The 16,000-nt window shown below is 40.9% G+C and overlaps 2 protein-coding genes across 7 annotated transcripts in view; one reads left to right on the forward strand and one right to left on the reverse strand.

Annotated features, from left to right (window-relative positions):
* The window catches only part of gpr137c (G protein-coupled receptor 137c), a 50,205-nt gene extending 41,585 nt beyond the window's left edge, over positions 1-8,620 (reverse strand). For both annotated transcript variants that reach the window (XM_059957980.1, XM_059957974.1), the window contains exon 1: positions 8,164-8,620. In XM_059957980.1, coding sequence (XP_059813963.1) covers positions 8,164-8,550 — 387 coding nt within the window. In that variant the 5' untranslated portion in view covers positions 8,551-8,620. The remainder of the gene's footprint in view (positions 1-8,163) is intronic.
* A 130-nt stretch (positions 8,621-8,750) lies between these two features.
* The window catches only part of txndc16 (thioredoxin domain containing 16), a 127,963-nt gene continuing 120,713 nt past the window's right edge, over positions 8,751-16,000 (forward strand). The window contains exons 1-3 of one of the 5 annotated variants that reach the window (XM_059957951.1): positions 8,751-8,890; positions 11,510-11,629; positions 13,078-13,322. In XM_059957951.1, coding sequence (XP_059813934.1) covers positions 13,166-13,322 — 157 coding nt within the window. In that variant the 5' untranslated portion in view covers positions 8,751-8,890; positions 11,510-11,629; positions 13,078-13,165. Of the gene's footprint in view, positions 8,891-9,965; positions 10,375-11,509; positions 11,630-13,077; positions 13,323-16,000 lie in introns of those variants that run through there. The other 4 variants (XR_009509264.1, XR_009509257.1, XM_059957959.1 and 1 more) reach the window with 4 other exon arrangements.

A 16,000-nucleotide genomic window follows, 5' to 3' on the forward strand; every position in this document is an offset into this window, starting at 1 on the left:
TGGAGCACATCACCAGCTCTGGTTATGTGACCACTGACACCAGGCAGACGATCTCTGAAGAGTATCGATAATGGTTGGGGGTCACCTGTCTTATAAAGACACTGCCCAGAAGGCAGCAAAGGCAGACCACTTCTGTAGAATTTGCCAAGAACAATCATAGTCATAAAGCATGATTGCTTACATCATATGACATGGAGTGTAATGATGACCTTGCTTCAAATGGTTTATTGACATGATTGATCCCAACACTGTTCAAAAGTGCAGGCAGTTCTCCCACAGTAAACACAACGTATACTGCAGATGCTGTGGTCAAATCAACACGTACAAACAAGCTGGATGAACTCAGCAGGTCGGGCAGCATCTGTTGAAACGAGTAGTCAACGTTTCAATGGATGCTGCCCGACCTGCTGAGTTCATCCAACTTGTTTGTATGTGTTGAGTTCTCCCACAGTTCTTTATCCAGATTTTAGTGCTTTTGATAAACAACCCATCCAACTTGTTGCAGTCTCTCAGATGATTGGATGTACAACTACATACAAGGAATTAAGAGTTCTTGTTAAATTATGAGATGCAGGTTATATACATATAAATTCCAAATCTCCATATAAACTCCAATTTCCCCTCCAAATCTGACCAACTCCATCTCATTGATCTTTGTAAGCATTTCCCCTGAAAAGTAAAATTGCTTCTGGTTTTCACAAATGCAGTAGGAGCTCGACAATATCTAGGCTTGGACTGATAAGTGGAAGTAACATTGTAGCCTCACAAGTTCTAGACAATGACCATCTCTAAGAAGAGAGGCACTAACCATCGTCCTTTGACATTCAGTGGCATCACCACTGAATCCCCTACTATCTACATCCTGGAGGTTGCCATTGATAGGAAACTGAGCTGATCTAGCCATATAAACACCATGGCTACCAGAGCAGGTCAAAGGCTAGGAATCCTGTGGTGTGTAACTCACTTCCTGTCTCCCCGAATCCTGGCCACCATCTACAAGGCTCAGGTCAGGAGTGTAATAGAATACTTGCCACTCACCTGGATAAGTGCAACTCCATCAACACCGACACCATCCAGTACAATGCAGTCCACTTGATTGGTACCCCTTCCACATACATCAAAACCCTCCACCATCAACAAACAGTCACAGCAGTGTGTACTATCTACAAGATGCACTGCAACAACACAAAGTTCCTAAAGCAGCACCTTCCAGACCCACAACCGGTAGCATCTAGAAGGATGAGAACAGCAGATACCTGGGAACACCACCTGATGGAAATCTCCCTCCAAGTCACTCAGCATTCTGACTTGGAAACATATCGCCAAGTCAGTTGTCGCTGGATCAAAATCATGGAATTCCCTAACAGCACTGTGGGTGTACCTACACGTCAGGGACTGCAGCAGTTCAAGGCAGCTCATCACCACCTTCTCAAGGGCAAGTAGGGATGGGCAATGAAAGCTGGCTTAGCTGACAATGCCTACATTTTATAAATGGATAAAATAAAACAAAGCTGACAGTTTATTATTGACCTACAGAGTTCATCTAAACCCAGAAAGTACTGGATTCAATAGTTTGCATAGACAATAGGAACAACATGTACGGGTTGGAAAGGGGTAGTAAAAATGCAATACAATTTGTTGTTGAATGTATCTTGATTTGTTAGTTGCTCAAGGCAAGTCTGGCTACAGTGGAAATGGGCAGGAAACTGGATTCAGCTTCTATTGACTAAGTACAGAGCATTATGTAACATTTTATGTTGCAAGACACATGATTCCACAAATTGGAACTATTCCAATTTGCAGATAGCAGAATATGAAATGTTCAGCCAATGCAAAAACCCTTTCTTGACTGACTGCTTATTTCTAATAGTAGTCACCCTTCACTTAATTATTCTTAGGAGGATAATTATGCACTAATTGCCCAATTAAATCAGGCAAGATCTTTGTTAATTACACAAGCTAAACAGTTAACTGATATACAATGTTTACTTTGAAACCATTAAGAAATGCAACTTCTTAAAAACAATAATCAGTGCACTGATTACAACTACATTTAGAACAGCAACTTTCTGAAAAGTCAAATTTGCTTTTCCTTTTAGTTCCAACTTTCAGCATTTGATGTGGAATGTTCAGAATATAAACTCTACACCTGTGAAAATCGTATCAACACAATTTATCAGATGTTGCTTCTGGCCATTCCAATCACTACACCAGGGTTTCTCAAATGGGGTTCCGCAAGAGACTGATTAAAAATATAAACATTGTTGGCCCACGAGCTATCTCAGCCCAGTATGGCAGTGTGTAGTAGGACCGCGCTTACTTGGTTGAGTCCATTCTCAGTTTTTGATGCGAGATAGGGGAAACCGTTGATAATTGGCGAGCACTGTATTGCATGGAGGGGAGGGTGATAGGCTGATAAGGAGCATGAAGTGTGTTTTCTGAGCACTGAATAGACTCACTCAACTTGGGCTGTCAATTCAGCCTCTCCCTCCCGAATTACCTTCAACTTGCCCTTACGCATTGCCAACTGACTTATGGGAGTGAACAAGCTCTACCCGTGTAGTAAAAAATTTAAATTTTCCAAACCTACCTTTCAAAAATTTAAAACCCATTTTGGCTTGTCAGTTATTTGACAGAAATTTATTAAGTTTGCCTTATGAGTTTTTAAAAATTTATGAAAGGGAAAGAAAGATTTCAAGAAAGGCAAAATAAGCTCAATTATCTGTTCTTCCCCTCCCCCCCCCACCAAAAGAAAGGCTGGCTAGAAATTCACTCTCTTCTTCAGAGCATTGGCAAAATTTTTGGATTATTATACCTACAACTTAGTGATCACACTGACATACAGTGAGCTGTAGATATCAATTTATTTTTTTCCCTGAGACCTGAACATTATTTCAAGTGTTTCTCTGGGACAAAAAGGTTGAGAAAGGCACAATGGGAAGGGATATTTACATAAACAGAAATCAACAGCCACAGTATATTTCTGGAATTTATAGATAAAAGAATTCTGTTAGAAAAGGCAGGTGTAGAGGAAATGAAGATATTTGAAATGACAGTAAAGGTAGAAAATAGCAAGTGAATTTGGGGAGCAAATGTGGAGACAAGAGACTAAATGCTGGGACCTGCAGCAACAAAATTCACCTGATGAACTCAGTTGGTCAAGGTGTGTGCCTGGAATTGCAAAGCGTTTAGATATGAAAAGTCAACATGTCTGGCTTGAATACAATTCCCCCCACCCCCAACAAACACAAATTATGTACAACACACTGAGCTCCTCCAGCAGAATGTTTTTGCTGGGAAGGAAACGTATGCTGGGGCAATAAACGATTTTAATGAAATCTGGGAATCCCTTAGCAGTGCTGTGGTGTGAAGAGCAAATGGGAAGGAGATAGGAAAGCCCAGTGTGGCAAATATTATTAATTTAAATGGGTGATGTAAGGAAATTGCCAGATTCAATTCAGAAAAGCAATACAGAGGTCACTAGCCCGTTTGATTTTACCACTAAATTTACAGCTGCCTTTTTCACAGTTCCTTATAAATTGTTTCTAGCATCTGGAAAAATGGAAAATTGATGACATAAAAGCTGAAGAGATATTAGTCTGCATTAGAGCAAAAGTAAAGCATGCACATCTATAGGAAGGACATAAAAGTATCTGAACTCAGTTAGTTGGGAAGGGTATAGAACTTTAATTAACCAAGAACAGAGGAGATGGAGCACTTCTGAATGGTTATGGTTGACTTTTACAGAAAATATTATCCTCCCATGCCCCACTGGCTTATTGGGTGGCAACCTTGCCATTTCTTCAGTGTTTGACTGTTTTGAGGCCAAGTTCAACTCAGCATGGATGGAAAGCTTGCAAGGAAAGGAGCCGGCTGGCTATTTTTGAGGGAAGTGACTGCCAAATGAGTTTTAGGAAAGTGAATTTCTTAGCTGAAGATTTTCAAAGTCTGTGGTAAAAATAATGCTAAAATTTACAAAATTAAATTGAATCCAAATGTCTTATGGACAAAATTAATCAATCTCTTGTCTCCTGCTTCCTCCAGCTCACATCATTCTCCTCATTCCCATATGGCCCTTCCTGCACTACACACTTCAGAAAAATATCTGTTGCTAAGGGAGTAGACCAATACTTTAAAACAACATGCATTTTATTTAAGAGAAAAATTTAAACATGCATAGAACATAGCAACACCATACAGGCCCTTTAACTCACAATGCTAATGCCAACCTGCTAATCTACTCTAAGATCAATCTAACCCTTCCCCACCCACATAACCCTCCACTTGTCTATCATCCATGTGCCTATCAAATGTTTCTAATTCATCTAAAGTATTTTACAGGAATAATTCAACAATTAGGAACGTGGGGTTAAAACGGTTTATAGACTTAAAAATTTGTTTCCTACTCATTGAAGAAAAGTACCTATAAATTTAAAAATGCAAGTTCAGTTAATTAAAATCATAGCTGATAGCTTTGCTTTCCATATTGGTAGAAGTTGTGCTATTTCAGATGGTGATACCTGAACCCATAGAAAGAAGAGATTGTATTTTCAATAGTTGTATTCATTCATGGTTTTGTAGACTTAAATTACATCCCTTTGAATACAAGGGATGGAATATTCATGTTAAAACAGCAAGCTTTTTGTTCACTTTCAATGCGAGGTTTAACTGTTCTTACATTCAGGGCTCCTTTTGACTTTGCCAAAAAAACAGTAATTCAGTTTTTCAGCCCCAGACCATAAGGCATAGAAGCAGAATTAGGCCATTAAACCCATTGAGTCTATTCCAGCATTTCATCATGGCTGATCCCAAATCCCACTCAACCACATACACCTGCCCTCTCACCATATTCTTTGATGCCCTGACTGATCAGGAAACTATCAACTTCCACCTTAAATATACCCACAGACTTGACCTCCACCGCAGTCTATAGCAGAGCATTCCACAGATTCACTACTCTCTGGCTAAAAAAATAATTCTTTACCTCTATTCTAAAAGGTTTCCTCTCAATTTTGAGGCTGCGCTCTCTAGTTCTGGATACCCCCAACCATAGGAAACATCCTCTCCATATCCACCTTATCAAGTCCTTTCAACATTTGATGGGTTTCAATGAGATCCCCATGCATTCTTCTAAATTCCAGTGAGTACAGGCCCAAAGCTGCCAAGTGCTACCCAGTTAACCCTTTCATTCCTGGAACCATCCTCACAAACCTCCTCTGGACTATCTTTTTGGAGATATGGGGCCCAGAACTGTTGACAATACTCTGTGCAGCCCGACTAATGTCTTATAAAGCCTCAGCATTATCTCCTTGGTTTTATATTCTATTCCCCTTAAAATAAATGCCAACATTGCATTTGCCTTCCTTACCACAGACTCAAGCTGCAAATTAACCATCTGGGAATCTTGCATGAGTTCTTGCACCCCTTATGTTTGAACCTTCTCTCCATTTAGATAATAGTCCATACTATTGTTCCTTTTATCAAAATGCATTATCATACATTTCCCAAACACTGTATTCCATCTGCTACTTTTTTTTGCACATTCTTCTAATTTGTCTAAATCTCACTGCAATCACATTGCTTCTTCAGCACTAACTACACCTCCACCCATCTTCTCATCATCTGCAGACTTTGTCACAAAGCCATTAATTTCACTATCCAAATCATTGTTTGTCAATGTGAGAAGTAGCAGTCCCAATACTGACCCCTGAGGAGCACCACTGGTCACTGGCAACCAACCAGAAAGGCCACTTTTATTCCCACTTGCAGCCTCCTGCCTACCAGCCATTCCTCTACACATGCCAGTATCTTCCCCATTACATCATGGGATTTTAACTTGTTAAGCAGCCTCACATATGATACCTTATCAAATGCCTTCTGAAAATCCAAGTAAATGACATCTACTGCCTGTCCTTTGTCCACCCTGCTTGTTAATTCCTCGAAGAGGCCAGTATCCTCCTCCAAACTACCTCGGCAAGCTCTTCTCTCATGCTAAGCATTTGTACCATTTTGTGGTAATAACATTTAATGTTTTCAGTTTTGGGGATTCACAAGCCAAATGTAATTTACTTAATCACCCAGTGAGGACTGAAGATGCAGTCCTTAATAATTGGAAGCATTAGACCTGTAACAGTGTTTAAGAGCTTTGCACTGTGTAATAATGTAAATAAACACAGGACGTCAATAGCTCAGAAGGTTTTTCTCCTTCAGATACTAATTTACAGATTTGAAAGCTACATTTGCTCTCAGCAAAAACAGATTCAATCAAAAAACTGTAAAATGTTATCCGTTAATGCCCGATTTTCATCTCATTTTACAAGTACAAATCAAAGACTATCATAGGTATTAGTGCTAAGATTTCACCATTCCTAGCACTGCACCAATATTTTTCTACAGACTCCTGTCAATAATTGTCTGCCAAGCAGATAAATGCTTCAATCTAATATTATTTGATTTCCCTTAAAACACTCGCAGAAACACAACGGGGTTTAAACAGTTGTATTGTAAAATTTCAGTTGTACTGCAGTTTATAAGCTCAACTACAGATCAATATTCTCAATATGTTTATTTAACAAATACTGTTTGTGCACTGCTCTAACACACTTCTGGCTTGTGTTTGATCTCAGAAGGACTAGGTCAAATGCTCTGGTGCTTGCTCCAGCATCAAACTCAGGGCTGAAGGAGTCAGCATTTCCTGCCTTAACCCTGAAATAACCTCCAAAAATCGTTAAATGCTCAACACCCACTGTTCTTCAGGGAAACGAAATTTGAACACACAGGATACAGACAAGATACTCGCGCTACTCAAGCCAAAAGCTTGGATCCTTGAAGAGCTGAAATAGTTCTTAATGAGATGAAAGTGGGGACTAACTGTTCGGAAATGTCCAGAAAGCAAGTAACAGGCGTCTCCATTCACGTGTGGTATTAATATGGCATTCTGTCGGATTAAATAGTTAACAGCAACGGTTTGCATACAGCTTTCCATTAGGGCACTGGTATTAACACACCAGGTTGATAAATACAATGTACAATGTCTGACAGAAGTTATTACACCGGTTCTCTATAAAAATAGAAATGTTACCAAATTGCATGGGAGTACACTTTCGTAACGTTTTATATAATCCTGAAATATGAGATCTATTATTGATTACTTCAACATTTCGCGCAACTTTTGGAGATAACTAGTCACGATAAAAGCTGAATTGAAATCAGGAGCAGTGGCCGGATATCCAATGGCCCAACTCGGCACAGGATCGCCCTTATAAATCAATTTTCTCTTGTAACATTTTCCGAACATTAACTGTTCAAGGACACGCAAACAAGATACCAAACGCATTCTGAAAAAGCTTTAAATAATGCAGTAATGCTACAATTCCATGATACAGATTCCCTACCTATAATCATAAGTTTTAGAATATTCCTCCTTGCAGGACCAAATTGGCAATACTAAACTCGTGAATACTAGAACCTTGGGTTGAAAACGTCGATGCCATAAACGGGTGGTTACACCAAATCCTTCCCAAAAGTTTAATAACCGTTTGTCAACTACCTCCAAATTGCCAGTCAATAACTCAGTCGCTTTAGTCGTCAGACAACACTATTAATTGTTTAGATTAAAAAAAACAAAATTAATGCAATCAGATTAACGAATTGACAATTCTATCCACTTTAGGAATCAATTCATTTTGGAATTTTAGTAACCACTGAATGGGGAAAAATGCTGCAATTAACTTCAAGGTTTAATAAATACGGTAAAAAGATTTTACAATAAACAGCCGAGCGTTGCATTGAGACGAAAAGACGGTCAATCCAATGAACGTCATAAGTGGGATTAACCTAATATCGGAATGAAACGGTTTAACATACTTTTTTTCCCTACTGTCGAGATTTAAATATTACCAGAACAAAACAAGTCTTTCATATTTACGTTTTCATGCCTCTCTGGAACGAGTACAGTTAAAATCTGCATTATACAATCTGATTTACATCTCAGAACACAGCCGGCTGTTATCTCTATATTAAAAGGACAAAGACAGTTCGTACATCAACGCTTCAGCTAACGCTCTGCGGTCTCTAGAGATTATAATGTCAATTATCCGCAAAAACATGTAGGAGGCGTTAAAATTAATTTCTATTTTACTTATTTCTTTCTGAAAAACATACCTGCGCAAAATAAAGATTTAGCAGACACAACGTGAAGAACTGCAAACACACAGGGAAACAATACAGCAGCCAGTAAGGCAAAGGCTCCAACTGATTGGCCTGGACACAATTTTTAAAGTAAAACGAAAAGAGGGTAGTCCTCAGCCCTGCCCAGAGTAGACAGAGAAACAAAAATACGGTCTGGTAACTGAAGCGCTTGTGCTTATAGTGCAAGACCAACCAGAGCTGCAGGTAAACGAACAGGAAAAGCAGAGAGTACAGAGCGGTGTAAACGACGGTCAAGCCGAGCTCCACTGAGGGGGGCACGGCAGCCTCAATCGGCCTGTCCGGAGCTGCCGTCAATGATGAGAACTGCGCCGCGTTTGCAGCTGAGCTCTGCGGGGACATGGTCACGAGTATCCAGCAATTGCTGCAGACAAACGCTCTCCATCCATCCGCCGCCTCAGCTCCGACAACAGAAAAAACATCCAGCCGGCCCGGCCCGCCCCGCCCCGCCCCCGTCGGCCTCTGATTGGGGGACCCCACGTCAATCAGACCGGGGGCGGATTTGCGATTGGCGCACGCGTAGTCAGAAGCCTGTTCTCGTACCGGAAGCGGCGGGGAGCAGTTTAATTGACAGCAGAAATAACCAAGAATCGAAAGTGTTGTCAGCGAGGGCAACAGAAGCCCCAATAGGAGACGCGGAGTTTCCACGCATCTGGCCTGCAGAGCGTCCCGATTGCTCCAGGTAGGGCTGTGCAGGCAGTGTTTGTGTCTTCTGCAATGTTTTATGTTGCCTTGATCATTAAACGGAATTCGTTTAAACGAAGGCGCACAAAAATCTGAAATAAAATAACAGGCCAGGTAGTAACTTCGGATAGCGAAATATTAATTCTGTTCTCTTCTCTCCGCTGATGTTGCTTCTCCGTCTGAGTATTTCCAGCACTGAGTTTTTGTGTGGGTAGTAGTTGTTTAGTCATAAATCAATCAGTTCGCCTAATTTTCAGTAGTACAATCCTCGCCCGTGAATGAGTCCCGTAAACTATTTTCTCTTATAAATACCCATCCACTTTTTTTGGTGGGCTCCGTTTCTGTTTCAAACACCCTTGCAGACAACATATTCCAGAGCACAATGATCATTTAGCCAGAATCTTAAATCAGTATCCCCTCGGCCAATTTGCTAATGGGAACTGTTTCCTGCTATAATGGTTTTGTTACCGTTGTAAAATCTTTGATCCGAAGAAAAAAAACACTAGGTTTTCTAGAACCCTTTGCCCTTGGAGCCATACTAGTATTTTTTAAATTTAGAAAATGCTGCAAAGGATATTTCTAGAGAGAAAGTCAAGATAACGTTTAGGGTTACTTATTTTTTAGAATGGGAAAATAGATTTTTTTAAAAATAAGAAGGGGAAGAAATAACAAAAGGAAAGGATGCTAGTTTTAAGTTAACATGGGAAAGCAATGGGATGAGCAAAACAAAAGCAGGTGTTGAGGAAGTGTCAGTGGCATTAGCAGAATCATCACCAACGGATGTTATCTGAAACATTGGAGATAGTAGTTATAACCTGAATTTATTCAACCCATTTGAAAGACTGAAGCATTAACTTCTTTCTTTACAGAGTCTGTCGGGACTCTGGGGACTTGTGGAAACTGTGGTGTTTTTTTTTGAATTTACAGTCCTTTAACATCTTGGACTTTTTTTTTACTGTGCCCATAGTCTTTTTTTTAATCAATTATGCTATTGTTTGCACTGTTGTAACTATATGTTGTAATTATGTGGTTTTGTGCAGGTCTTGTAGCTTTAGTTTTTGGTCTTGTTTTTGTCGGCTGGGTTTGGAGCTCCTTTCCGGGGAACATGCTAGACGGTAGTGCGATATTAATACACAGCAGCCTCTCCAGACTCTGCATCGGCGATTGCCAAACGTTACGTGGATTTTCTGGTGTAGTCTGTTTTGTCATATGCTTTTGTGATATCATTCTGGGGGAACGTTGTCTCATTTTTTAACTGCATTGCATTTGTGGATTCTAAATGACAATAAACTGAATCTGAATCTGCAGCAGCCATTGCACATTTCCAGCGTTTTCTGTTTTCAACCCTGTGTTTAGCTTGGAGGGTTAAAAAGGTCTGATTTGAAATATGGAGTTCAGTATCATAAAATAATGCCACGTTTCACTGGAAAAGTACTGGAAGTGGAAATCAAAGTGGGACAGTGTGGAAAATCACATTGACAGGTGAGCTGCGTCTAAGAGAAGAGATGTTTTGCTAAAACTGCTTTCTAAAAGCTTTGATTGGCTGCATCCTGAGGAGCTTTCCATCTCTATAATCCAAGGGTAGAGTATTTGGTGAAAAACTCATTGTACCTCTGGAGTTGGTTAAACAATTGGAAACACCCCAAGACCTTAAACCTTGACCCCTTTACATGATCAGGTATTTAACCTCATGCACGTGTAACCTAAGGCCATCTGCACAGTTCCCTTTTATCAATCTCCTCTTTATTAATCTTCTCCTTATACCCCGCATGACCCCTTTAGATCCACCTTTGATGGACTGTGAGATTGATTATTTTTGTTTTGGTTTCTTATCACAAAGAAAATTATTTCCAGTTTATCAAATCTTTACAGAAGCTGAGCCCAGAAGTCCAGGTTTATTGTCACTAACAAATGTTGTGAAATTTTTTTTTTTTTGTGTGGCAGAAGTACAGTGCAGGATTGACAAAATAGTATAAGTCAAAATAAAAATGAATGATCACTGCAAAAGAGGAGTAATGAGGTATTGTTTGTGCGTCCATGGACAATGACATCTGATGGCAGAGGAGAAGCTACTTCCGAAACTTTAGTGTGGGTTTTCAAGTTCTTTTATCTCCTCTCTAGTGGTAGTAATGAGAAGAGGGCATTTCCTGGATGCTCAGGATCCTCAACAATGAAGACCACCCTCTTGGACACTGCCCTTTGAAGATGTCCTCAATGGTGTGTGCCCGTGATGGAAGTGGCTGAGTCCACGACCCTCTGAAGCCTCTTACGATCCAGTATTTTGCCATCTCTGTATGCAGCCTGTTAGATGCTCTCCATGGCGCAGGTGTAGAAATTTGCTAGTGTTTAGCGATGTGCAAACTCCTAATGGCATATAGCCACTAGAATGCTTCTTCACGGTTGTATCATTCTGCTGGACCCAGGGTAGACCCTGTCAGGGGTGTTGACACCAAGGAACTTGGAACTGCTCAACCTTTCCACTGCTAACCCCTCGATGAGAACTGGTGTATGTTCTCCCGATTGCCCCTTCCTGAAGTCCACAATCGGTTCCTCGACTGATTTCAACTGATGCATTGAAGATTACAAATCCAAATGTTTATGTTCTCTTCTGTTACAGACATGGAAGCAATTATATTCTTCCTAATGTAACTGACAAAATTGGATATTGGTCAAGGAGTTGGAGATTAGTGGAACAGCCTGATAGGGTGGTGGATTCACTTGAGCCTCTTAATACTTGGTGAGTCCTCTCTAAACCTTTTCTTTAGCCTGTAGCTCATCTGCAGATGGGGTTTCACATACAGGCCTTCTAGTAGAAGAAAATGACTGCAAAAGACTTTTTATTAGATAACTTGATTAATTATGATTTTCATATTAAAGCAACATATCAGCTTCATAAGACATAGGAGCAGAATTAGGCCATTCAATCTGACAAGTTTGCCCTGCTATTCATTATACTTTATTGTCACCAAACAATTGACACTAGAGCGTACAATCATCACAGTGATATTTGTTTCTGCACTTCACGCTCCCTAAAGTACAAATTGAAGTAAATATAATAAAATTTTAAATTATAAATCATAATTAGAAAATAGAAAAGGGAAAGTAAGGTAATGCAAGTCAGTTCCAGATATTTGGAAGGTACGGCCCAGATCCGGGTCAGGATCTGTTCAGCAGTCTTATCACATTTGGAAAGAAGCTGTTCCCGAATCTGGCCATATGAGTCTTTATGCTCCTGAACCTTCTCCCGGAGGGAAGTGGGACAAAAAGTGTGTTGGCTGGGTGGGACTTACCCTTGATTATCCTGGCAGCACTGCTCCGACAGCGTGTGGTGTAAAGTGAGTCCAAGGATGGAAGATTGGTTTGTGTGATGTGCTGGGCTATGTTCACGATCTTCTGCAGCTTCTTCCTGTCTTGGACAGGACAACTTCCATACCAGGGTGTGATTCACCCAAGAAGAATGCTTTCTACGGTGCATCGATAAAAATTAGTGAGGGTTTTAGGGGACAGGCCAAATTTCTTCAGCTTTCTCAGAAAGTAAAGGTGCTGGCTGGTGGGCCTTCTTGGCATTCCATCATGGCTGATCCTGGACCCCACTCAACCTCATACACCTGGCTTTTTGCCATATCCTTTGATGCCCTGGCCAATCAGGAAACAATCAACTTCTGCTTTAAATATACCTACGGACTTGGCCTCCACCACAGTCTGTGGCAGAGCATTCCACAGATTCATGACTCTCTGGCTAAAAAAACTTCCTCTTTACCTCTGTTTTAAAAGGTTGCCCTCTAGTTCTGGATACTCCCACCATAGGAAACATCCTTTTCACATCCATCCTCTCCACATTCACCCTATCTAGTCCCTTCAACATTGGGTAGGTTTCAATGAATTCCCCCTCCCTCACCCTGCGCTCTTCTAAATTCCAACAGGAATTTATTGTGGAAGGAAATATGAAATGGAGAGTCGATATTCTTAATAGAAAAAAATTTCTAATACAAATGTTCATGTATTCCAATTAATGAGTTATTTAGTGTTGGTTTTTGATGTTTTATAATAAGTGATTTCTTTTTCAGTCTAAAGTTAGTAGATTCTGATGCACTGGTGTTAGTATCATAATTTATCTTTATGATAAACTGGCAGTTAAAATGACTGTGGAATATATGTTATCGCTAATTTCTTTTCTATTTTCAGATTGAAATAAAGAAAAATTTTGTTGAGGATTTCATTCAAATTATTTTAGCAATTCCGAGATCACTGCTGCCTTAAACCTTCCACTAAAATGGCTCGAAGGCATTGCTATCTTTACTTAGTTTTGTTGTGTACTGGTCAGTTAAGTGTCCTTGATGGTGTAAAGGTACCCCACGATGCAAATCAGCCACACTTGGCCAACATCCTGCAGCCGGGAAAACCTTCTCTAATATACTTCAAAAAAATAAGTGAGTATTTGCATTTTGAGCATTTGAAGCAGAATTCTTATCTCACTTGTTTATTTTGTATATTCAATGCATTAGTCATTTTTTGCAAATGGTAGTCAGTTGGTCTTTCCATCTTGAGTAAATTTTGATCAACCTAGAGATTTGAAAATGGTAGCTGAAGTTGTATAAAAATGCTCTTGACTATAAAAGTCTCATGTGGAGGCCACATAGTTAAAAAAATATGAAATAGTTACCAGTAGTGGTTTGGCATAGTTGCTTTTCTAAGATCGGGCTTAAGGATAATTTTTGAGGCAATGTATTGGAAAGACAGAATGTTTGAGTAGAAGTGGTCCATCTGGTTCTACAAGCAACCCTGCCATTCAATATCATAAACACAAAATACACTGCAGATGCTTGGGGGTCAAGGCGACACACACAACACGCTGGAGGAACTCAGCAGGTTGGGCAGCATCTGTGGAAATGAGCAGTCAATGTTTCGGGCTGAGACCCTTTGTCAGGACTAAAAAGGGAGGGGGCAGGGGCCCTATAAAGAAGGTGAGGGGAACGTGGGAAGGAATTAGCTGGTAGGTGCCAGGTGAAAAACCAGTAAGGGGAAAGATCAGGGGGTGGGGGAAGGGAAGCAGGGAGGGGATAGGCAGGAGAAGTGAAGAAGGAATGTAAGGGGAAAGTAGAAGAAGGCAGGACCATGAGGGAGGTGATAGGTAGCTGGAGGAGGAGGCAGAGTGAATCTAGGATGGGGGAAGGGAGAGGGAGGGAATTATTGGAAGTTGGAGAATTCAATGTTCATGCCAAGGGCCTGGAGACTACCCAGACAGTATATGAAGTGTTGCTCCTCCAACCTGAGTTTGGCCTCATCATGGTAGTAGAGGAGGTCATGTATAGACTGAATGGGAATGTGAAGCAGAGTTGAAGTGGGTGGCAACCATTTCATGCCAAGGGGCTGGAGACTACCCAGACAGTATATGAAGTGTTGCTCCTCCAACCTGAGTTTGGCCTCATCATGGTAGTAGAGGAGGTCATGTATAGACTGAATGGGAATGTGAAGCAGAGTTGAAGTGGGTGGCAACCATTTCATGCCAAGGGGCTGGAGACTTCCCAGACGGTATATGAGGTATTCCTGCACCCATGCTGAGCTTGTCAATTTGGTCGACTTTGCCTCTAACTTACACTCAGCCCTCAAATTTAGTTGGTCCACCTCGGACACTTCTCTCTCCTTTCTCGATCTCTTAGTCTCCATCTCTGGAGACAGACTGTACACTGACATCTATAAACCCACTGACTCTCATAATTACCTTGATTATACCTCTTCCCACCCTGCCACATGCAAAAATGCTATTCCCTATTCCCAGCTCCTCCATCTCCACCACATCTGCTCCCAGGATGAGGCTTTCCGTTCCAGGACATCTCAAATGTCCTCTTTCTTTAAGGATCGTTGTTTCCCTTCTGCCATCATCAATGATGCCCTCACCCGCACCTCCTCCATTTCCCGCACTTCAGCCCCTACCCCATACTCCCATCACCACAACAGGGACCAAGTTCCCCTTGTCCTCACCTACCACCCCACCAGCCTCTGGATCCAGCACGTTATCCTCTGCAACTTCCGCCACCTTCAACAGCACCCCACCACTAAGCACACCTTTCCCTCTCTACCCCTCTCTGCTTTCCTCAGGGATCATTCCCTCTGCGACTGCCTGGTCCACACGTCCCTCCCCACTGATCTCCCACCTGGCACTTACCCTGCAAGCGTAAGTGCTACACCTGTCCCTACACCTCCTCTCTTACCCCCATTCAGGGCCCAAAATAGTCCTTCTAGGTGAGGCAACACTTCACACGTGAGTCTGTTGGGGTAATCTATTGCATCCGGTGCTCCCAGTGCTGCCTCCTCTACATCGGTGAGACCCGATGCAGATTGGGGGACTGCTTTGTCGAGCACCTCCGCTCTGTCCGCCACAACAGACAGGATCTCCCAGTTGCCACCCACTTCAACTCTGCTTCACATTCCCATTGGGATATGTCCATACATGGCCTCCTCTACTGCCATGATGAGACCAAACTCAGGTTGAGGAGCAACACCTTATATACTGTTGACTGCTCGTTTCCATAGATGCTTCCTGATCTGCTGTGTTCCTCCAGCATGTTGTGCGTGCTGCCATTCAATATGATGTTTACTTTTTGTAAATGATATTTAGCAATTCTTGGTCTTCTATTCTTGCAAACAAAAGATGAAATAATGGAGTCAACCTGATTGAAGAACTTCTTAGTTAAAAAAATAGGGATATTTTCAAATACATATAAAAATTTTGGTAAAATCATCATTTTAACTGCATGAATTTGGCCGACTAACGAAAGTGTAAGTGGATTCCATCTACAAAATAATTGCTTCATAAAATCCACTAAAGGAACCAAATCAGCTTTATAAAGATCTTTATGATTTTTAGCGATAATAATACTTAAATATTTAAATGAGTCCATAACTCTAAAAGGAATGTCAACATATATAGAAGCAGAATTGTTTAGGGGAAAAAATTCATTTTTATGAAGGTTTAGTTTATATCCCAAAAACTTTCAAAAATTGTTTAATAGTTTCAATAAATGGAATAGATTCTTCAGGATTTGAAATATAAACTAAAAGATCATCGGCATAAAGGGAGATCTTATGAACAATCCCATTTATAAGA

Source organism: Hypanus sabinus, chromosome 2, assembly GCF_030144855.1.
Source record: "Hypanus sabinus isolate sHypSab1 chromosome 2, sHypSab1.hap1, whole genome shotgun sequence".
NCBI lineage: Eukaryota > Metazoa > Chordata > Chondrichthyes > Myliobatiformes > Dasyatidae > Hypanus > Hypanus sabinus.